The sequence below is a fragment of the Podarcis muralis genome, chromosome 11 (assembly GCF_964188315.1).
Source record: "Podarcis muralis chromosome 11, rPodMur119.hap1.1, whole genome shotgun sequence".
Classification (NCBI taxonomy): domain Eukaryota; kingdom Metazoa; phylum Chordata; class Lepidosauria; order Squamata; family Lacertidae; genus Podarcis; species Podarcis muralis.
The window spans coordinates 64,400,065-64,423,488 of record NC_135665.1 but is presented as its reverse complement, the minus strand read 5'-3'; the positions used below and the strand labels follow the sequence as shown (position 1 = coordinate 64,423,488).

At 50.1% G+C, this 23,424-nt stretch overlaps 2 protein-coding genes across 2 annotated transcripts; one reads left to right on the top strand and one right to left on the bottom strand.

The window, feature by feature from the left end:
• Nucleotides 1-1,445: 1,445 nt before the first annotated feature.
• Nucleotides 1,446-14,743, bottom strand: GALT (galactose-1-phosphate uridylyltransferase). Its single transcript, XM_028748476.2, has 11 exons — nt 14,584-14,743; nt 13,565-13,734; nt 12,289-12,364; nt 10,202-10,250; nt 9,257-9,386; nt 7,756-7,812; nt 6,167-6,289; nt 5,942-6,077; nt 4,222-4,305; nt 3,151-3,305; nt 1,446-2,022 (listed from the first exon to the last, which is right to left on the bottom strand). The coding sequence occupies exons 1-11, from the start codon at nt 14,624-14,626 to the stop codon at nt 1,957-1,959; spliced, it is 1,089 nt and encodes a 362-aa protein (XP_028604309.2). The 5' UTR covers nt 14,627-14,743; the 3' UTR covers nt 1,446-1,956.
• Nucleotides 14,744-14,988: 245 nt separating this feature from the next.
• SIGMAR1 (sigma non-opioid intracellular receptor 1) lies at nt 14,989-20,908 on the top strand. The gene is made up of 4 exons (XM_028748477.2): nt 14,989-15,243; nt 16,516-16,716; nt 17,872-17,964; nt 18,052-20,908. The coding sequence occupies exons 1-4, from the start codon at nt 15,066-15,068 to the stop codon at nt 18,273-18,275; spliced, it is 696 nt and encodes a 231-aa protein (XP_028604310.2). The 5' UTR covers nt 14,989-15,065; the 3' UTR covers nt 18,276-20,908.
• The last annotated feature ends 2,516 nt before the right edge of the window (nt 20,909-23,424 follow it).

Here is a 23,424-nt window from a genome sequence, read left to right as displayed (position 1 = left end):
ACACATCCCACCCTTTCTAGTATCTCTGAGATACGCAATGACGAACTACAAATTCCTCTGTTAGAACTGAGCGGATGAAAACTGAAAGAACAGGCTGTTTAGTAAAACAGATTTTCCTTTACGTTTTTATTTGAAAGGGTTTGGATTTTGTTTTTAAAAAGGGGGGTCGATAATGGAGCCAAAATTCATCCCCGCCTCTTGCTAAATGCCTCTTCTTAACCCTGTCCTGTTCAGGCTCCGGGAGACGATGGAGAAAGGAAGTCAACCGAGTGCCTTCCATGCGGAACTTCCTCCTGCTAATCCCTTTCTCCTTCATTGAGATTTATCTGTTGCCTATTCATTGAGCTGATTCAGCACCACACAAAGACTGGAAGTGGCGGGGGAGAGGGGGAACCGAAGGCATTTAAGAACTATCTCCTTGGCCGCAAAGAGCAGCAGGAAGCAGATGCCTCTGCCAAGCCGAGCTTTTAGCTGCCCTCTCTGGCTAGGATATTTCAGCGCCCTCTAGCCGTGGCACTGACCAATTTCCCATTTTCAGGTAAGGATGCAGCTATGGGGCTGACATCTAGCAGAGCTCCTGGGAGCAGTCTCCCATTTGCACTTAGTCTCTTCACCACAACCCAGACCAGCAATCTCCAGCCATTTCCTGGCCACTACTCTTAATTGGACACTCTTCTTCTTTCTCTGGCGATCCCTTGTAGCTGAGTAAGATTGTCTTCTACGAACACGGTCTTAACAGTGAGTCCATAGTAAAATGAAAATCAGATAGGTGGGACTTGGGGAAGTCCAATGTTTAGAAAAATAAGGATATGACAAAAAATTGTATTGTTTGTTTTTCTGTTTGTGTTCTTTATTTGTGTTATAAAATGAATTTAAAAAATGGGGGGGGGGGAATTAACAGTGAGTCCGTAAGTGACTGTGGAGGCCAATTCTGGATCCACACGTCCTTCCACAGTGGGGACATAGGTTTCCAGACAGGAGTTGATCACGGTGTGGATTTGCCAAGCGTGCCTTCCTCTTAGCACGTTTCTCCCTTGCGTCCTGAGTTTGAGCGTCTTCAAAGCCCACGACACCGTTGGTAAAGGCTGTTCTCCAACTGGAGCACTCACAAGCCAGTGTTTCCCAGTTGTCGGTGTTTATGCTACATTTTTTTAGATCGATGCATGGGGGTCTTTGCTCGAGCAGGGCAGATGTGTGGCAAATGTTCCTTGTGTTCAAGACCTCAGTGAAAACAACTGAAGGCTTATGACACCCAGGGCAGGGGGGGGCACAGAAAAGGAGAGGAAGGTGAGGATCGCCAGTTACCATACACCACTGCAGCTTCTAAATAAGGTCCATCTTAATACCTGTAGCTCCCTGCAATAGGGAGGACACAGTGAACAGAAGTGATCCACCAGTGGAAGCATTAAAAGCTGGGTGTTGGGAGGGATTGTTTCCAATGCCCATTTCTTAGTAATAATAATAATAATTTATTATTTATACCCCACCCATCTGGCTGAGTTTCCCCAGCCACTCTGGGCGGCTCCCAATTGAATGTTAAAAACAATACAGCATTAGAGCAGCTTGGGTCATAGAATCATAGAACTGTGGAGCTGGAAAGGACCCAGGGTTCACCGAGACGTCCAATCCCTGTACTGCAGGAACCACAGATCATGCAGCCTTTGCAGGGATAGTGGACCCAGAAGGTTTTGCAGAGCCTTTTCGCCAAGAGGAGAGGGTGCTTTCCCCAGAAAAGCTCGATGGGCCTCAAAAGACCTCGGTTTCGCAGGGCAGAAAGACAATTCCAGCTCGGCCCCGGCTGCCAAAGCTATACACAGCCCATGCCACGTGCCCTGCACAGCTCCCAAATTACAGAAGCTTCCCCCACAGGAACGATTCACGCTGATCCCCTTTATCCAAAATCACAGCGATCAGCCAAGGGTCCCAAACCCAAAAGGTCCCTGTTGTGCTTCTGCGCTATGAAGTTTCTCTTCGTTTCAGCTGATAATGCTCTTCAGGCAGGTTTCTCAAGCGCTCGGCAGCCTGTGGGGAAAAAGGTGAATTGGTGTGTGCACTGTTAGAATTCCTGGTCTATGATTGCAGTCATGGGATTTTTGTCTATCACATGACGGTGTGTGTTTTGACTCCACAGAGTGGGAAGTGACGGAGACAGGGTGTTTGTGTTTCTGTGTTCCGTGAAGTGGGACTATTGTCCTTTGTTCTTTTTCTCTTTGCTGTCTGATGCTAGAGAGAGAGGGAGCCATGTTGCAGTGCTCCGTGTGTGTTTATGTGTAAATAAAGTAGATTAACCAAAATGCTGAGGTCTGTTATGCAAACTGTGAACACTCTGCGGATCCCTAAGTGTGCCGGTGTCGGTTGCCATCGGTCGTTGTGATGTTCGGGCTGAAGAAAGCTTATGAAGCTCCCGAACGATCGACCAGGAGGGAGGGAACATGCCAGTCGGGCATGTGTCTCTGCCAGGGACCTACTCAAGTGTAGTCTGAACTCCTGACAGTCAAAGAGAAGGCCCAGGAAAAGGAGAGCCTCCCTGCCCCAATCCAACCAGGCCTCAAACTTGCTAAAGAAGAAAGATCTTAGAATAACTCTATTCCAGCAATATTCATCACTGCCCCTCCTGTCGCCTTCTTTCTTGTTTCCACAAACCTCTGCCATAAATTGCTTTCTTAACCCATTCACAATGTGTATCTAAGAATGTAAGAAGAGCCTGCTGGATCAGGCCAGTGGCCCATCTGGTCCAGCACCACAGTGGACAACCAGATGTTGTGGGAAACCCAGAAGCAGGATTCAAGCACAACAGCCGGACTCTCCTCTCCTGTGGTTTCCAACACCTGATATTTGGAAGCATTGCTGCGTAGACTGAGCAGAGCCATCATGGCCAATAGCCATCGAAAGCCCTCTCCTCCACAAATTGGTCCAATCCGCTTGTAAAACCATCTAGGATTGGCAGCCATCACTGCCATCTTGTGGCAGGGAGTTCCACAGTTCAAATATGCGCTTTCCTCTGCCCTGAATCTCCCAACGTTCAGCTTCACTGGATGTCCACGAGGTCCAGTGTTATGAGCGAGGGAGAAAAACTTACCTCTTCCCCAGCCAAGCCCCGTTTTACAAACTCTTATCCTGTCCCCTCTTTACTTGCCAAATTCTACTCACCTGCTCGGGCGTCAAGTCCCTCTGAGCCTGAGCCAGCATTTCGTAGCCAACCATGAACTTGCGGACGGTGGCCGAACGCAGCAAAGGTGGGTAGTAATGGGCGTGCAGCTGCCAGTGGCTGCAGTCAGCGTCAAGGTAGGACCCTGATGGGGCTCCTATTGGAGGAGGAGAGAAAAGGGAGTGAGGCTGGGGAGAGAGTCAGGTGCCGGCAGGATCAGGGCCGTATGGGTGAATCTGACCCTCACCGTCAGGAAGGGAAGACTGGGAAGGAATTCTGCCCCGCCGAGGACCTTAAGGTCCATGAATAACCATAGTTTAGAGGTCCCGGGCCCTAAGGAAGTCAGACTATCCTCCACCAGGGCCAGGGCCAGGGCCTTCTCAGTGATGGCTCCGACCTGGTGGAATGCTCTGTCCCATGAGGCCAGGGCCCTGCAGGGTTTAACCTCCTTCCGTCAGGCCTGTAAGACAGAGCTATTCCGCCTGGCCTTTAATTTGAATTCAGCCTGATCTTTTATTCCCCTTCCTTCCTTCCCTCCCCCTCCCCTTTTATGAAGATCACCCGCTCTGGGATCCCACAGCTAATTCTCCCCTGGTCTCCTCGCTGGCCCAAGTAGGACCAATTCAGCCAGCTAGCCCTGGGGGTTATCTAATGCTTATTTCCCCTAAATTGATTTCTGAATTTTGAATTGTATTGTTATTCATGTTTTTATACTGTATTTTATGCTGCTTTTTACAATTAAAGTATTTTAAATTTGTTGTTAACTGCCCTGAGCCCGGTTTTTGAACCAGGAAGGGCAGGGTATAAACAAACAAACAAAAATTATTATTTATTTATTTATTATCAAGAGTTGGCCAAGGAGAGAGGACAGGACAGGGCAAACAAAGACTCCCATCTTCCTAACAGAAAAGGGAAGGTTGAGCAAGGCAGGCCTTGCTGCCAGGCAACCTTGCATCATAGGGGGTTGGACTAGATCGGAGCAGCCCAACTATTCATACCAGGTGGGCTTCAAGAGAACTTCGACACAGAATCAAAATCCTTGGGCACCTGAAATTTCTCTGCCCCGCGCTTACCATGCCACCCCATGGAGTAAGGGAAGGAGATCTGGAAGAGGTTGTCGTACTTGGTGAGAAGCCTCTTCATGATGGAAGCCAGGCCTGAAAGACAGGAGACCCAGAGACATCAGCCCGCTTGCCTTGTGCGCGAAATCTTGCTCAGAAAGCTTCCGTGGATTAAGATCCTTCATATAAAGCTCACAGCCCAAGCTCCGGCCAGCAGCACGAATCCCACCTGAGGCATCTTTCCCAGGAAACAATTGCACTGATTCTGCTGCAGCCGACCACAGTCTCAACCTGGCTCCATTAATCAAGCCCACCTGAGACACAAGGCCAATAGCATGCACAGCAGGGCCTCCTCCTAGGAAAGCTTCCTCCCAGGGCAACAGTGACGGAGCTGCTCTTAAGCACCATCACAAAGTTTGGTGGACCAGGAAGAGGCCCTTCATGGCTTGAATGCCGCCCCATAGATCAAATCATCTATCCTTGACCTTAAAAGACCCCTCCAGGTGCTCTGGCCCACCTGCTCTCAAGACCTTCAGCAGGTGACCTTTCCGCACAACGTATTTGTTTATTTAATTGCACTTACAGTCTACCCTTTTCCTACAGGGAGATTGAGGCGACATACGTGGTTCGTCCCAGGTCTTTTTGTTTTCAAGAAAAATAGGTGCCAGAACTCACCATGAACTACTGCAATGCGCTCTATGTGGGGCTACATTTGAAGGTGACCCGGAAACTACAACTAATCTAGAATGCAGCAGCTAGACTGGTGACTGGGAGACTGGTGACTGGGAGCGGCCACCAAGACCACATAACATTGGTCTTGAAAGACCTACAGTGGCTCCCAGTACGTTTCCGAGCAGAATTCAAAGTGTTGGTGCTGACCTTGAAAGCCCTAAATGGTCCAGTATACCTGAAGGAGCATCTCCATCCCCATTGCTCCAAGGGCCTTCTGGCGGTTCCCTTGCTGCAAGAAGCCAAGTTACAGAGAACCAGGCAGAGGGCCTTCTCGGTAGTGGCGCCCGACCTGTGGAACGCCCTTCCACCAGATGTCAAAGAGAAAAACAACTACAGTGGTACCTTGGGTTAAGAACTTAATTCGTTCCAGAGGTCCGTTCTTAACCTGAAACTGTTCTTAACCTGAAGCACCGCTTTAGCTAATGGGGCCTCCCGCTGCCGCCACGCCGCCAGAGCACAATTTCTGTTCTCATTCTGAAGCAAAGTTCTTAACCCGAGGTACTATTTCTGGGTTAGCGAAGTCTGTAACCTGAAGCGTCTGTAACCTGAAGCGTATGTAACCCGAGGTAGCACTTTTAGAAGACATCTGAAGGCAGCCCTATTTAGAGAAGCTTTTAATGTTTAATATTGTATTTTAATATTTTGTTGGAAGCCGCCCAGAGTGGCTGGGGAAACCCAGCCAGATGGGCGGGGTATAATATTTTTTTTTTATTTATTTATTATTTTGTTGTTGTTGTTGTTGTTGTTACAGTAAGTTGTTGGGCAACTCGGGGCAGCCCTGAACATTTGCCAGCTTGACAACATCCATGCCTCTACCTTCCCTTGAACACACAGACCTCACACCTAAGTTCTTCCTAGCGACACAGGTTCTCCACTCATAACAGTCTGTTACTCTGGGAATGCCCCCTCTATTCCTTCTCCCTGCTTCCCTTGTCCCCACATTTCAGGGAGGCGGTAGCACTAGTTCCATGACCCCGCCCTCTTCCGCCGGGGCACTCACTATCTCTTTCCCCGTCCTGGAGGTCCTGAAGGCGACGGACGTGTCGTCGTCGGGGAAGCAGGAGGGTTTGAAAAGGCCACACCGCCCAGTAAGGCACCACCACCACCCAGTCAGAGTTCTCCACCACAATCCGCTCCTGCCAGGGATCACAAAGAGGGGCTCAGCCACAGGTCCAAGCGCCACTGCCGCCGCTGCCACCCTCCCCGCGCGCCAGGGGTCCCCGACCTTCCTCTCGGCCTCCAGCTGGGCGTATTCAAGCAGCATGGGGATGCCACGCTCGCAAAGGTGCTTCTGCTGCGTCCGGTCCTCCAGGGAGGCTTCGTTGGGCAGGAAATTGCTGGCCCAGACCTAGAGGGGGGATGAGAAGGGATGCATCAGTGCAGCCGGGCAATTCAAACACCTCCACGCTCAAGTCTTACCAACTGAGGTGTAGCGGCAGAACATCTGCTTTCAATGCACAAGGTTCCAGGTTCGATCCCAACCAGAATATCCAGGTAGGGCTAAGAACGTCCCCTACCTGGAACTCTAGAGTCACTAGCTAGTCCGTGTACATCTGACTCAAGGGAAGGCAGCTTCCAGTGCAACTTTCCCTGGAAAACACAGTGCCTCAATGCACAGGCACAATTTACAGGCTACTTGCAGGCTTACATTGCCACCATGTGGCCAACATTTTAAGAGCAAGTAAGATAAAGGTAGGGACACGGGTGGTGCTGTGGGTTAAACCACAGAGCCTAGGGCTTGCTGATCAGAAGGTCGGCGGTTCGAATCTCCGCGATGGGGTGAGCTCCCGTTGCTCGGTCCCAGCTCCTGCCAACCTAGCAGTTCGAAAGCACCTCAAAGTGCAAGTAGATAAATAGGTATCGCTCCGGCGGGAAGGTAAACGGTGTTTCTGTGTGCTGCTCTGATTCGCCAGAAGCAGCTTGGTCATGCTGGCCACATGACCCGGAAGCTGTATGCCGGCTCCCTCGGCCAATAAAGCGAGATGAGCGCCGCAACCCCAGAGTCGGCCACGACTGGACCTAATGGTCAGGGGTCCCTTTACCTTTAAGATAAAGGTAAAAGTTAAAGGACTCTTGGATGGTTAAGTCCAGTCAAAGGTGACTATGGGGTTGCGGCGCTCATCTCGCTTTCAGGCCGAGGGAGCCGGCGTTTGTCCACAGACAGCTTTCCGGGCCAGCAGGACTAAACCGCTTCTGGTGCAATGGGACACCATGACAGAAACCAGAGCGCACGGAAATGCCGTTTACCTTCCTGCCGCGGTGGTACCTATTTATCTACTTGCACTGGTGTGCTTTCGAACTACTAGGTTGGCAGGAGCTGGGACAGAGCAATGGGAGCTCACTCCGTTGTGGGGATTCGAACCGCCAACCTTTTGATCGGGAAGCCGAAGAGGCTCAGTGGTTTAGACTACAGCGCCACCCGCATCCCCTGAAAAGCAACGACAAGGAGGATGTTCCACATGTCGAATCATAGAATTATAGAATTGGAAGGGACCCCCAGGGGCCATCTACACCAACCCCCCCCCCCCCGCAGTGCAGGTATCTCAACTAAAGAATCCCTGACTTTTGGTCATCCAACCTCTGCTTGAAAACCTCCAAGGTAGGAGAGTCCACCACCTTCCAAGGGAGTCTGTTCCACTGTCCAGCAGCTCTTGCTGTCAGCATGTTCTTCCTGATGTTTAGTCGGAATCGCCTTCCTGGCCATTTGAACTCACTGGTTTGTGTCCCACCCTCTGATGAGCCACAACCATTCAGTGGAGGCAACACTGAGCTAACTGGCTCAGAAGAAGGCAGCTTCCTAGAAAACCTCCTTACCTGGCAGTGAGGGTGAGGGTTGGAACAGCCCATCATGGCTCCTTTGTTTTCAAAGATCTGCAAGGGGGAAAAGGAGCGATCTTATGCAACTTCATGACCGGTACCTCTTAAACTCCCTGTGAACTGACCAGTGGTCCAAGTTCCAAGGCAGGGAAACTGGTTCCCTGTTCTGGATTCGAAAGTGAAATTGTGCTTTGGTACAGTAAGCCGATTTCTACACACCCACAAGTCCCTCTCTAGCCTACCCCCAGGCAAACAAGAAGCAGGGACAGAGTTGAAAGATGCATTGCAGCTGGGCAAAAACGACGAGGATGCCAAGGCAGATCAGCTCAGGAGAGCGTCCAGCCTTGGGAGAACCCCAAGAGCCAGTTAGAGAGGCCGAGGGTTCCCATTCCTGCTCCAGATCGCTCGCCATTTTTGCCTTCTAAAAGGGAAACTATTGCTACTCTCCAGGAAGAACGGGCAGCCTAAGAAGGGGTGGAGCAGGAAATAATGTAAGAACATAAGAGTAAGAATATAAGAGCCTGCTGGATCAGGCTCAGCATCCTGTTCTCACCTAGTCCAGCATCCTGTTCTCACAGGGGCTAAGCAGCTGCCATTATGGGAGACCCGCAGAGCAGGATCCGAGCACAAGAGCCCTCTCCCCTCTCCTGTGGTTTCCAGTAACTGCTATTCAGAAGCATTGCTATGGGGCCAGAGCGTAGCCATCGTGGCTAGGAGCCATCATGGCTTTCTGTAGCAGCAAGTTCTGTAGTTTAACTATGCTCTTGGACATTAATGGAACATCAGGGAGGGCTGTGTGGAGAGAGTCTCTTCCTTTAAATTCCAGGAGTTTATCTCAGTGAGGGCTTTACTTGGAAAATCAATACAACCCAGGTGGTTAAGAAAGCCCAGCAGAGACTCCATCTCCTCAGAATATGGCAAAAGAACAATGTCAATCAACATTTGATGATCTCCTTCTACCGGTCAACAATAGAAAGTGTCCTTTCATACTGCATCATGGTGTGGGACGCTGGTTTGACATCAACTGATAGGAAGTGCCTACAGAGGGTGGTGAATACAGCATAAGATATTATGGGCTGTCCCGTGAATCTGCTGGATGAAATAGCGGGAGAACGTTGCCTCAGGAGAGTGAGGAAAATTCTCAGGGATGAGTCACACCCTGGCCGGCACTTTCTTGCTCTCCTGCCCTCGGGCAGAAGATATAGAAGCAGGATTAGTCGCACCAACAGGGTAAAGAACAGCTTCTATCCGTGGGCTGTTAGGCTGCTGAATGAAAATATAACAACAGGGCAACTGACTTTCGGGTTTGGTGGGTGTGCGTCAGCAAATGAGGGGAATTAAGACTAAGAGAGCTGAGTGGGGGGTGCTCCTGTAATCTCAACTGTACAAGTGACAATAAAGTATTTCAATTTCAATAATGTGAGGGTTAGTAAGAATGAAGTCTTGGGGCAGGAGGGGTTGTGGTGGTTAGCCAAGGTAGGTCCTTTCAGCAACTGACCTGCACCCAGGAGTAAGAGGCACCCAGCTCCACGGCTATCTCCGACCACTTGTCAATCACGCTGCGGATCTCGGCAAGTGACATGAGGGGCAGAGTCATGTCAGACCAGGGGTGGAAGCACATCACTTTGCTGGGAGGAAAGGGAAAAGGAGAAGGAGCAGAGATCCTAGAATCAATTGGCTGGAAGGACCCAGGTCACCCTATCCAGCCCAAACTCTGCCCATGGGTAACAAACATAATCCAGACTAGTCTGCATCTCAAGTACAGGACAGGTCTGAATGAGGTATGCCACTCTTAAGTGGCTGCAGAGCAAACAACTCCACATTTTAATTCATAGAAAGTATACTACTTAATTACAGTCATACCTCGGGTTACAGATGCTTCAGGTTGCGTTTTTTCAGGTCATGGACCGCCGAAACCCAGAAATACTGGATGGGTTACTTCCGGAGTTCAGCGGTCACGCATGCGCAGAAGCGCTAAATCAAGCTTTGCGCATGCACAGAAACACTGAATTGCAACCTGCGCATACGCGCCGCTGTGGGTTGTGAACGCTGTGGGTTGCGAACGTGCATCCTGCACGTATCACGTTCGCAACCCAAGAGTCCACTGTATATATATATTTTTAAACACAAAGCCGTTTACAAGAGTAAAATAGCAGAGGTGGCCTTGAGATCCCTGGAACTAGAAATCATGCTTTTTCTAGAAGTCATGCATATGGAAGTAGAAAGCCAGACTGTTGGGCAAATCATGATACGATGGAGGCAAGGCAAGACAAGCCGAGGAATTCCTACTCTGCAAAAACTGTTCACAGTTCCTGGAAAAGGCAGAGAGAAGGACTGGGCCAAGAAGGGAAAAGTGCAAAAAGAAGCAACACAAGGGAACCCTAAGCCAGCCATTCGGCTCAGCAGGAGGGCAGGGCTGGGGAACACAAGGTGCCGGATTTACCACACGCCTCGAGCGGACGCTGCACGGAACAAGGGGTGGTCGCCAGCATCTGGGGAAGGAGAGGAAATCCAGTGAGAAACGCAGGGAGGCGGGCAACGGGTGCAATCCAGGAAAGGCAGAGAGAAGCCAGCGCACCAGGAGGTTGCACAGCTGCGACGTCAGCCTCCCCCAGACCCCACAAATTCATCTTCTAGCCCAGCCAGGGACTTGTCATCAGTGCTACTGCATGACTGCAATCCCGCCCGCCATCTCCTGCAGTGAACTCTGCTGCCCCCAACTCAGGAGGGACTTTCAGGCCCAATGTATATGGTGCACACTGTGAAGGGCAAGCGAGAGGTTTGTACAGTCACACCTCCTCTTGCAAATGCTTCATGTTGCGTTTTTTCAGGTTAAAAATGCAGCAAACCTGGAAGTGTTTACTTCCGGGTTTTGCCATGCGCTGCACGTGCAGAAGTGTTCTGTGCGGTTCGCGGATGCGCAGAAGCGCTCTATTGCGCTTTGCACATGCGCAGAAGTGCCACTCTGGTTACGGACTTTTCAGGGTGCGAACAACACCCCAGAACGGATCGTGTCTGCAACCAGAGGTACCACTGTTCATGGTGGTGCAACATCCCCTCAGCATACAGTGGTACCTCGGGTTACATACGCTTCAGGTTACATACGCTTCAGGTTACAGACTCCACTAACTCAGAAATATTACCTCCGAAATATTAAGAACTTTGCTTCAGGATGAGAACAGAAATTGTGCAGCGGCGGCATGGCAGCAGTGGGAGGCCCCATTAGCTAAAGTGGTGCTTCAGGTTAAGAACGGACCTCCGGAACGAATTAAGTTCTTAACCCGAGGTACCACTGTATTGTAAATCAACAAGGGGAAACTGTGCCTAATCCTGGACTACACAGAGATGTCACACTGCATGGGGATGCCTGCCGACAGCTCAGGAATTGCCAGTGGATCTCCATGGGTGGAGGGGTATCTTTAAGTGCAGCAAACAGGACAAAGAAGATCCCATCATTCTGCGGACTCCAACCATGGCTCCTGCAGCAGTGCGGGAGCATCCAGCATGAGGCGGTCCCAGGCCATTGCCTGTTTTGCACAGAAGCAGAAAGCCAATTGGGGCGCTCCCCAAGAGCACCCGGCCGACCCCTGGAATGGAATGCTGGACTGGATGGGCCCTTGGCCTCATCCAGCAAGGCTCTTCTCGTGCCAATACCTTACACTTAATCTTTGTATTGTATTGGTTGTGTTTAGAATAGATTTATGAAAGATTTAGAAAATTTATTGATTAGAATATTTGTATGAGATTGTTTGGAGAAAATACGGGATAACAGGTACAATTTTGCTTAAAGTGTATATAGGAACTGCAGCGTAAGCGATGAAAGTCAATCAATGAAATAAGCCAATCAATGAAATTTTATTATTGAGGTATTTGTAGAATAAATCTGGAAGAAATTCTTCCAATTTTTCTTCTTATTTTTCTCCTTATTTTTTTCTTTTCTTGCTTTTTTCTTTTTTGTCCTTTTTTATATGTGCGTGCTTATCTGAAATATGTATGTATGTATTTGCAGTATTTTGTTTGTATTTTGTAATAATTATGTTAAATATTTTTTTTAAAGGCTCTTCTCATGTTACATTGCATCCTGCCTGACAGAAAAGACAAGAGCCCCTCTCGGAGTACTTCAGCAACTTTTGTCACATCAGGATGAGCCTTTGAAACAAGTCCAGCCAATCTGAGCTCCTTTCCCTCCACCCACAGTCCCCTGGGACATCCATGGGCAGCTAACATTTGCCAGCTAAGTCACAGACCCTCAACTTTGGAAAAAATGCTGCAACCTGCAGCAGAACTGCCACGTGTCTCTTTTTTTCCTGACAAGGCCCTTCTGCTTTTAACTGCTGGAATCCTTACGGCTGAACAGGTAGCCCTGCCAGAAACAAGAACACACAGCAACCCTAACTGGAAGCTATTCACTATTCAAAGGATCCTGGCTCATTCCCTGCGGAGGAGGAATCATTAAATGGGTTCTCACTGAGCCTCATCTTCCTTGGTAAACAGCTAAGTGCTAATAAGAAAAACTGGGTGAATTCTTACCAGGCTCCGGGGCATCTGGCTGCAGCGCAGGGAAGTCGTTGTCAAAGACAAATGTGCTCTTGTAGTGGGGATTCACCTGCATGAGGACAAACACAGCAAAACACAGATTGCAGTCAGGCTGCTGAGCTGCAGGACTGTAGGGCAGCAACTCTAGTTTCAACTCTCTACCAAATATTTCCAAGATTTCAGTCTTTAGAACCAGGGGGGAAATTTCCCAAGAATTGAGAGCACAGGGAAGAGAGAGTCAGTCATACCTGCAACCATAAAATCCAATGAAAACCAAAATTCTGCTTTATTGGGATTCCAATATTTCAAGTTGGACAGGATGTGCTATTTTCCAGAGGAACTTGTTAGAAAATGGTTCTCAGGGGGTGATGGTGGAGAGCAGAATGATTTCGGAGAGGTGTGCTGGACAGTAAAAAAATTTAAACCCACCCCACTACTGCCTGATGTTTCTGTGTAAAGCCTCAAGTTGGCTTTTGATTGTCCTGCACACACTGCTGGAGACTATTTTTTTTAAAAAAAATATTGCAGGCACAAGATAACAGGCTCTTTCTGCTTTACAACGATTAGCCAGTGTGGTGTAGTGGTTAGAGTGTTGGGCTAGGACCTGGGAAACCAAGGTTAAAATCTCCTCCAATCCACGAGCTTACCTGGGTGAACTTATGCCAGTCACTTTCTCTCAGCCTAGCCTAATTCATAGAGTTACTATGATGTTAAAACTGGGGCGGAACAGAGGCAGGCATTCCTCTTTAAGTATTTGGAGAAAAGGTGGGATGCAAAAGTGATAAATAAACACAACTGATGGTTATGAACTGATTTATGGCCTTCATTATAGGGACGCAGGTGGCGCTGTGGGTTAAACCACAGAGCCTAGGACTTGCTGATTGGAAGGTCGGCGGTTCGAATCCCTGTGACGGGGTGAGCTCCCGTTGCTTGGTCCCTGCTCCTGCCAACCTAGCAGTTTGAAAGCACATCAAAGTGCAAGTAGATAAATAGGTACCGCTCCGGTGGGAAGGTAAACAGCGTTTCCGTGCACTGCTCTGGTTCGCCAGAAGTGGCTTAGTCCTGCTGGCCACATGACCCGGAAGCTGTACGCCAGCTCCCTCGGCCAATAAAGCGAGATGAGCACCGCAACCCCAGAGTCGGCAACGACTGGACCTAATGGTCAGGGGTCCCTTTACTTTTACCCTTTATGGCCTCCATTGAGGATTGAGGGTGGCCTATGCTGCCCAAGGGGCCTGTATCACCCTCCCTGCCCCTGGCAACGAAGTACCTGGCCATTGGCTCTCTTGGCTCCGGGGCACAAAGGGTTGCCCGGATCACAGCGCGGGATGTCCTCCTGAGGCGGCTTCTCCACCTGCCCCTGCCACGGGCGCCGCATGCGGTGGGCTGAGACCAGCACCCAGTCATCGCGCAAGGGGTTGTAGCGCAGGTGCTGGTGCTCTGGGGAGGGAGGGAGCAGAGTTAGAGAGGCAGGAACACAAGGAGGGGGACAGGCGGCTAGGGCACCGGCACCAGCATGACTACTAGGACCCCCGTCCCCTTTAGCCCTGCCTGTCTCCCTGGCCACAGACCCCTCGTCATGACAGAAGCCCCTCCCCTCCAAGGCAAGCCCCATGCACCACACCTGGCAGCAGGCTCCTCCCATTTAAGGCAAGCCCCACCCACACATAGCAACAAGCCCCTCCCCTCCAAGGCAAGCCCCACCCACCACACCTAGCAGCAGGCCCCTCCCATTTAAGGCAAGCTCCACCCACACATAGCAACAAGTCCCTCCCCTCCAAGACAAGCCCCACCCACCGCACCTAGCAGCAGGCCCCTCCCATTTAAGACAAGCCCTGTCCCTCCATGACAAGCCACACCCACCATTCTAGCAACAGGCCCCTCCCCTCCAAGGCAAGCCCCACCCAAACCAAGCTCCGCCCCTTCAAGACAAGCCCCACCCACCACACCTAGCAGGCCCCTCCCATTTAAGGCAAGCCACACCCACCATCCCTAGCAACAAGCCCCTCCTCTCCAAGGCAAGCTCCACCCACCACAGGCCCCTCCCATTTAAGACAAGCCCTACCCACAACTAGCAGCAGACCCCTACCATTTAAGGCAAGCTCCACCCACGCCTAGCAACAAGCTCCTCCCCTCCAAGGCAAGCTCCGCCCTTCTGCATATCAACCCTCGTCTCCTTGGCAACAGCGCCCTCCCACCCCGTGACAGCAAAGAACAGGGCGGGGCTAAGACAGGCCTCTCAACTCCCAAGCCCGCCCCCCTCCACCGCGCTATCCCTGCAGGAGGTACCGCTGGGCTGGAACTTCTCTCCGGCGGCCGCTCGCTCCGCCATCCTCCGCCGCTTCCTTCTCTCCTGCCCCGCCAGCCCATCACGTGACCATCAGCGCACCGTCACGTGAACTTGCGCCGAAGGGCGCGCGGGTCAGCCCGAGGCGCCGGACGCACGCGGTTGGCCGAGCCGCCTCACGTGACAGAAGGCGCCCGGGGTTGGCGAGGGCGGAGCGAGGAGACGCGCGCGCGAAGCGGCCTTCGAAGATCGACGCCCCGGATCGCCATTGGCCGCGACGCTCGAGCGTCTTCTGCCGCCATTGGCCGGCGGGCGCTGCGCGTGCCGTGATTGGCCGGCCGTCCTGAGGCGGCGAGGCTTGCCATTGGCTCTCCCCGGGGTCGTCCGGCTGCCGGTGGCGCAGGCGCGGTAGCCCCGACCCGCCTCCCCCGGCTGCTGCTTCTCCTTCTCCTCCTTCTCCCGGTTCCCGCGCTTCGTCTGGGCGATGCGGTGGCTGCCGGCGCCGCGCTGGGCCGGGCGCTTCGCGCGGGGGGCGGTGGCCGTGACGGCGGCGGCGGCGCTGCTGGTGGGGGCGCTGCGCTGCTGGGTCGCCCTCTCGGCCTCGTCGCGCCGCTTCGAGTTCGACCCCGAGGAGATCGCGCGCCTCGCCAAGCACCACGCAGGCGCGTCACGGGGCGGGGAAGGGGGGGAGAAGGGGGCTGGTCGGGGTCTCAGTCTCGGGGGGGGGGGGGCTTCGGGTTCTTAGGCTCTGAGCCGCCCCGGGAGCCGCCAGGCAGGAATGTAGTAAACAGAAATAATAATAAGAAGAAGAAGAATAAGAATAATGGGGGTCTTTCAGCTGCCCTTGCTGGGGGAAACCCAGCCAGATAGGCGGGGTATAAATAATAAATTGTTATTATTAAATTATTATATTATTCAGAAGGCACCTTGAGTCCCTGTCAGGGGGAAAGGCAGGGTGCAAATATTTATATGCTGTGAACCGCCCTGAGATATATACAAATTTAATAAATTTAAATAAATATGTGATGATAAGGATACACCTTATCATCTGTGTGTATATAAACCTGTGCAGCTTACTTTTTAAAAAAAACCTTAACCAATAAAATTACCAATAAGGTAAAAAAGATCATTGGTGATGGTTTGAGGCTTTCGAAAATTTAAAACAGCCATAGGTCAAAATTTGGAGTGACTTTCTAAACCCTGGTGTCTAGCCCCGCTTCAACCCAGAGGCCGGGCAGCCGTCTGCCAGGGGTGCTTTAGTTGTGGCTCCTGCATTGCAGAGAGTGAGCCTTTGAGGTGCCCTTCCAAATGTACATTTCTTTGACTCCCGGTGGGCTTTTGAGGGAGAAGTGCCACAACTTCAACTCATTTCTTTTATAAAGGAAAGGTGTGGCATGAAAGGTTTTGGATGAATTGAAATGCATAAATGTTTTCAGATCTATGGAGGAGGAGGCGTTTGCTTGGCCTTTTCCAGTCTACCTCAGACAGCACCTTACCTTCCACTCTGTTCTTCCCTTTGAGAGGCTGAAGACGCCTCGCCATCGGCCAAACTCCTGGCTGCCCCAGAACATGCAAAATATCTCAGCCTGCTTGATGTTAATGGAAAAATCAACAGGGAGCAGCTGTCTTAAGCTCAGCTTGCTGGCCTTTGCTTCGCCACTATCAGGGATTGTGTTTAGAGAGACAGGTCTTGCCAAGCGAAACAGTTTCGGGACTAAATAATTAGTTTTTAAGACTTCATACTGATCTCTTACACGCTCAGACCATGTAAAGTCAAATGCTGGTCGTGTGGATGGACTCCCGGCTTATTATAAGAGGGAGTCATCTGATCTGTTCTACCCAACAAGGGTTAGAAGCTTCATTTCCACTTTCACAAGAAAGGGAGGCTGTCCTCACTAGGACTCAGTGTTGCTTTTCCCCTCCGCTTCCTACAGGCCTGGACCATGAGTTGGCTTTTTCCAAGATCATTGTGGAACTGCGCAAGAAGCATCCAGGACACATCCTGCCAGATGAGGACTTGCAGTGGGTGTTTGTCAATGCTGGTGGCTGGATGGGTTCCATGTGCCTGCTCCATGCTTCCTTCTCTGAGTACGTTCTGCTCTTTGGCACAGCCGTCGACGCTGGGGGACACTCAGGTAAGCTAGATTGAACCACACAGGATGCTGATATGGAGGGTCAGAGACAAAGGTTTCTCTCTTTGAGTATCAGGAGAATAGAATTGGCTCCTAAGTTTAGAGGAGGTTTTAAGTTTGACCCACAATTTCATTGGTGGCATTGGTGCAGATCATGCAGTCCATTTGGATTTGGGCACAAGGAACATTACTTCATACGCATGTTCTGCATCCATATGCGTTTTTAGCCAGAAGTAGATCCTCTTACAAATGGTAGAGCTTGCTCCCGAGCTAGTGCATATTTGAGCATTAGCCATAAAGGGTGGATGTCGGCAAGCTGCTGTAGAATTGGGAGTGATGTGTTTGCAGCTGGCTCACCTGCTTAAACAGGCTGCCACATTTTGCACTAACTGCAGCTTTTGGATCATCTTCAAGGGTGGAGCCAAGTAGAGAGCTTTACATTTATTGAAACAGGAGGTTAAAAAGGTAAAGGTACCCCTGCCCGTACGGGCCAGTCGTGTCCGACTCTGGGGTTGCGTGCTCATCTTGCTTAAGAGGCCAGGAGCCAGCGCTGTCTGCAGACACTTCCGGGTCACATGGCCAGCGTGACAAAGCTGCTCTGGCGAGCCAGCACCAGCGCAGCACACGGAAACGCCGTTACCTTCCCGCTATAAAGCGGTACCTATTTATCTACTTGCACTTAGGAGTGCTTTCGAACTGCTAGGTGGGCAGGAGCTGGGACCGAAAGACAGGAGCTCACCCCGTCGCGGGGATTCGAACCACCGACCATACGATCAGCAAGTCCTAGGCGCTGAGGTTTTACCCACAGCGCCACCCACTAGCTGGCAAATCAACCAGAGCTTGGTAATAGGCACTCTGCCCCACTGACACCACTTGGTCTTCTGCGCCATACCATCGAGACCTTATTGGCTATTCAATTATTGAAGGCAGCAGCCACCTTTCCACACTCCTTCCTTTGGTGTAACCTTCCCTGCCACCGGTTTCTCTGTCCCCCACTTCCTCACCAAACGATAAGACCTCTACAGCTGGCGGAGGATGAGATTTTGGCATTGCTTTCTCCAAGCAAGCAGTTACAGTAAGAGCAGTCAAATCCCGCCTACTGAGTTGCGTTGCCTCTTAGTCCTTAACTGCTACTGGATGCTGTTTCTTCCCTTGCAGGTCGATACTGGGCCGATATCTACGATACCATCATCTCGGGGACCTTCCGGCAGTGGAAAGAAGGAACAACCAAAAGCGAGATCTACTACCCAGGTGAGCTGCGTGTTCCTTGTAAGGTGATGCTTCTGTGGGAGGAGGAGCAGGATGAGACTCTTTAAGTGTTGTCTCCTGTCTGTGCAGGAGATACCATCGTCCACCGGTCTGGAGAGGCCACGTCAGTGCAGTGGAGTGCCGGCACATGGATGGTGGAGTACGGCCGCGGTTTCATCCCTTCGACGCTCCCCTTTGCCCTTGCTGACACAATCTTCAGCACTCAGGACTTCCTCACCCTCTTCTACACTGTGCGTGTTTACGTCAAGGGGCTGCTCCTGGAGCTCAATGCCTACTTCAGCGACTCAGGCTAGTGAGCGCTCGCTGCTCCTTGGCTCCAAGTCAGTCATCATCCCCCTTGAAATGGAAGGCTCCCCTCCCTCCCTGCCTCCCCTTGGCTGTGCTGTGTACTAGAGAGCAGTGGTGTAGCTCATGTGCTCAGAAATACCCACACAATACTGGGAGCATCATACGTGTTTCAGCAGGCATAGAGAGGGATCTACCAGCAGTAAGAGAGAATCCTGTCTTCCTATCTTTCAATACCTGAATGCTTCCTTCATGTATTTCTGTAAGTTTGCTGTGCTCTGCAATGTGATTTAATGGGCGCTTTAATGGTAATTTTTAATGGAAATGTGGACAGCCAACATTCAGGGTTTCTTTGGCCATGCATAGACGAGAGAGAGGCTGTTGCATTACATTCTGGGTGTGATTGAGCCACCTTAGGATGCTCATGTCAGTGCATGACTTTTGCTTTGCTTTGCTTTGGGGGGGCGGCGAGGGGGCGGTACTTGAAACATATATACACATACCACCCTCTCTAGAAATGAATGGTGTTGGAGCAGCAGGAGTACAATGAGAGTTTCTTGAGCTCCCCCAGTATATTTGCACTACTGTTTAACACAGACAAAAAAATACTTCCTGCTAAATTTTGATCCTCTCCTACCCACCCCCCTGGATTCGACGTGGGCATTTTCCTGTTCCTCTGTCGGTAGGTGTGGTTGGTTCTGTGGGGCCTGCTGTGTGGGGCAAACTTGGTCTGTGTTTGTAACATGACTTTTCCTGTATGTCTTAATCCCCACGGGGCCAGTGTCTGGGAGGGAGCTGCCTTCCACCCTTCCATCCTCAAAATGGGTTGCACGTTCTCAAGAGGACCTCATCCAGTTTTATCCTGTAATACTAATACGGAGAGCCGCTGTCCATCGCCTTAACTTAGAGCCTTACTCTGGTGGCCTCTTCAGCTATGCACGCATGTGTAGATATATAGATATATATATTTGTATACCTCTTAGTGTTGATGTCTGTGGCAGGATGCCATATGGCCACTGTTCCCAGGGATGGTTTTTGATCCAACCCTGGGGTGAGACTCTCGGTTGGACCAGACACTGCTCTTATTTCTTTTTTTTTCTTCCACAGCTCCTAATTGGGCTTGAGCCCAAAGGTAGGATTTTTAGGCTCAAAATTCAACTGGGGTTGGGGGGGGGCGGGGAGGTGTAGGGCCAAACCCAGGGATTCCATGGGGGTGGCAAAACTGGGTGAAAAGTTTGCTTGGGCTTCCTGTTGGGTGGCCATAGTAGTAGCATTTGCTCTTCTCTCTTTTCCCTTCCACTGTTTCTTTAGCAAAGACAGAACTCTTCTTTACCACCACCAAATGTCAGTTGCAACCCCTCCCCCCTGGTATAGTAAAGTTCCAGGATATTTGGATGGCTGGGAGGGGGAGAGAACTGGAAGCCCCAAGAGGAGGAGAGTTTTTAAGGACCCCTCTCATGTATTGTGCAAACTGCCTGCCTTTAAGTTGCCTGCAAATGGGACTATGAAATGGGGTGCGGTTGCCCAAAGGTTTTGATAGATCATGTATCTCTGCCCTAGCCACTTCCTCTTAGCACCTAATAACCGTGTTCTTCAGATAACTGACTGCAGAAGAAACCTTCCTTTCCCCTGCAAATGGAATCTTATTTGGTGGCAGGGCCACCCCAGAAAGTTAAGGATTGCAGAAGCTGTGCTTGCCAGCCCTGAGACCTTGTTCCCACCTCTGTCTTTCCAAACCATAGTTTCTTCTTTCCAGTCATTTCACTTGAAACACTGTTGTAACTAGGCAGGATGTTTTTCTTCCGCCCCCATCTATCGTTTACCCCCAGTTCCTTCGCTTTTCTTCCTGGGGATTCCATCTACTTCCCACATGTGCAAATAGAGACTGTTCTTTTGACTTGGGTCGTGTTTGCAGCAGTTTCTGTTCAAGAGGGAAAGAGAGAGGCTCAGCTAGAGTGCTGGCATTCCCCACAGATGCTGACAACCTTCCTGGGCTTTCTCCCCACCCATGACAACACTTGCATGGGGAGGCTGCAGTGCAGTCTGCATAGTCCAAGCCGGTCTTGCAATTTATTCCTTTTGGCTGTTTTGGTGGCAGGTGACAAGTGCAGCTAAAATGCCGGAACCCCTTTAGAAAGGTCACCCCAGGTGCTCAATTATGTGTACTTGGTATGCTTTTGTCTAAAAACCCTGGAGCCAGGTGCTAGCTTACCTAATGGTCCCAGCTGATTAGCAAGCCTTAGAACCTGAGAGGGCAGCTAGTTCCCCTTCTTTAATCCACCCACCCCAACTTCCCCTGGGGCTGAACACTTCTTTATTTGAATCAGGATGCAGTGATGGTTGCAGGCAGCCAGCCTGTTTGCAGGCTTCCTCTGTCCCAGCTTCTGCTAGCTCCTGTCAGAGGAGTCCCACGGGGCTAGCGTTAGCAGCGGCTGAGAATCGGATGCATTTCCAGTACAGTATCCTTGTCACCGTCAGCCAAACGTGTAGCATGTGTCTGGTTACTGTCTCAGTTACTGCAACTGTGCCTCTGTGCGCAGCCGGCCTGGGTGTTTTGTTTGCCAACCAGGGTTTGAGAATAAATTGGTGTGTATGATTGTTATACTTTGACAAAAAGATAATATAATGAACCATGATTAAACTCGCCGTTGTGTGTCTGCTTTTGTTATTGATTGTTGAAAACAGTGGCAAAATGAATTATTTGCTTCATATTGGTCTTTGTAGGGCAACTGCAAGCTGGAAAGTGGATCTGCGCGACTTTCTTTCCAGATCCTTAGTAGGTGTTCAGGCTCATTTGTCACACCTCATGCTGCAAGGCCCCCATGCATTTCCAAGACGTGCATCTTTTCCACTGGAAGAAACAAAAAATGATGCCTTATTAGTTGGCTTAACATTGATTTTAAGGGAGGAGGGGGCTCGTGCAGAATTAACACTTTCTAGCAAGGATTAAAGATGAGAGAAAGAAATACGAGAGAGTGAAGGGTAAACTGTCTGCAGGAGTATGGTGATCCCTGGAGTAGAGGAGTACTCCTTGGAATTTTGATTAATAAAAACTGTAAAACTTGTCCCTCAGCAGGAGCCAGATTTGCCTGTCTCCAGACACTGAACTTACAGGTGCCATCGTTCAACAGCACAGGTGTCACTGAAAGGCCTTCAGGACACTTAAGTTTTGAAAGGGTCATCCTTTGAGTATATAATGTTTTGAGCATATAATGCCAATCCTCTGGGCCCAATTCAAAGTGCTGGTTTTGACCTAGATTCAGGTAGGTAGCCGTGTTGGTCTGATGCAGTCGAAATAAATAAATTGTCCAGTAGCACCTTAGAGGCCAACTAAGTGTGTTCTGGGTATAAGCTTTCATGTGCATACACATCTTCAGATACGTATCTGAAGATGGTGCTACTGGACTATTTGTTTATTTTACTTTGGTTTTGACCTATAAAACTGTCAATTGCTCAGGACCACAATGTCTTAAGGACCACGTCTTTCCATATGAACCAACTCAGACCCTGTGATCATCATCTGAGGCCCTTCATGTGCCGCCTCTGCACAAGAACGGGCTATTTCTGTGGTGGTTTCCCACTTGTGGAAGGCTTGCCTCTCACCTTCATTACATATCATTAGATGCCAGGCAAGAACATTTCTCTTCTCCCTGGCCTTTGACTAATTAAAATATCAACGGCCTTTTAAACTGGGTGCGGGAGTGATGTTTATTTTAAGATATGTATTTTTGTGGTTTTATAATGTAAACCGCCCTGTGATCCTCAGATGAAAGGTGGTATAGAAATTTTACAAATCATCATAGAATTGTAGACTTGGAAGGGACCACAAGGGCCATCTAATCCAACCCCCTGCGATTCATGAATCTTTTTGTCCAACGTGGGGTCAAACCCATGACCCTGAGATAAGAATCTCCTGCTCTAACAACTGAGCTACCCCATAGGTCAAAACAACCCCTCATGGGGTTTTATAATCGAAGTTCAATATTGATCCTTGCCCTAGAGGGTCAAGAGCAAGCTACTTGATTCTGTGCACTGTCTACCTAATTGCTGTTTTGCCCTCCTGCATCAAGTTGGCCTTTCTAGAGTGGAATACAGTGTTCTAAGTCGAGGAAATCCCTAGCTTGCAGAGTTACTAGATAACATCATTCTGAACAGAGCTGATTTGATCATGAGGACACTACACCCACCCACAGCCCAATTCGTTGCTGGACTTACTGCAGAGAATGTAACAAGCCCGTCTGATGCTCAGTAAATTTCTTATTTTGCCCTTTTCTGCTTTTAGTCATTTTTTAAAGAAAGGCACTGCATTGAAGTGTTTAGTAACCAGTGACTAAGGTTCTTCTTACCTTGTTTCCTGCAGTTGAGCGACACCAGAACATCCACCATGTAAATCTAGCCTCTCGACCACTTCTGACTCCTAATGCAACAAACCTCTTGGCTGTCAACAGGCTTGTAGTGTTCTCTCTTTTCCCCATTCCCTAAATAGAGGCAGGAAAAGGCTGGTGCCTATCTCAAAAGGAAAACCCCATGTTTTCTTTTTATTATTTGGAGTTTACAGGAGAAATGAGATAGCTGTTGCTGGGGCTTTCTTCACTGGGTGCTTTTCCAGTTGTGAAACTACAACTAATCCAGATAGCGGCAGCTAGACTGGTGACTGGGGGTGGCCGCTGAGACCACATAACATAACACTGGTCTTGAAACACCTACATTGGCTCCCAGTACATTTCCAAGCACAATTCAAAGTGCTGGTGTTGACCTTTAAAGCCCTAAACAGCCTCGGTCCAGTAGACCTGAAGGAACGTCTCCACCCCCATTGTTCTGCCCGGACGCTGAGGTCCAGCTCCGAGGGCCTTCTGGCTGTTCCCTCACTGCAAGAAGCAAAGCTACAGGGAACCAGGCAGAGGGCCTTCTCGGTAGTGGCGCCCGTCCTGTGGAATGCCCTCCCATCAGATGTCAAAGAGATAAACAACTACTTGGCATTCAGAAGACATCTGAAGGCAGCCCTGTCCAGTTTTTAATGTGTGACATTTTAGTGTATTTTTCATGTTTTTTGGAAGCCGGCCAGAGTGGCTGGGGAAACCCAGCCAGATGGGCGGGGTATAATAATAATAATAATAATACATTATTATTATTATTATTCCCAAAACACACATTACT

Bases quoted from the DNA above. Each gene is read 5' to 3' on its own strand.
- GALT (XM_028748476.2), bottom strand. From the start codon at position 14,626: ATGGCGGAGCGAGCGGCCGCCGGAGAGAAGTTCCAGCCCAGCG. The intron at 6,290-7,755 runs GTAAGGAGGTTT...TCCCCCCTCTAG, and splicing joins ACCCTCACCCTCACTGCCAG to GTCTGGGCCAGCAATTTCCT. The intron at 2,023-3,150 runs GTGAGTAGAATT...TTTTCCCCACAG, and splicing joins GGGACTTGACGCCCGAGCAG to GCTGCCGAGCGCTTGAGAAA.
- SIGMAR1 (XM_028748477.2), top strand. From the start codon at position 15,066: ATGCGGTGGCTGCCGGCGCCGCGCTGGGCCGGGCGCTTCGCGCGGGGG. The intron at 15,244-16,515 runs GCGCGTCACGGG...CGCTTCCTACAG, and splicing joins CCTCGCCAAGCACCACGCAG to GCCTGGACCATGAGTTGGCT. The intron at 16,717-17,871 runs GTAAGCTAGATT...CTTCCCTTGCAG, and splicing joins CGACGCTGGGGGACACTCAG to GTCGATACTGGGCCGATATC.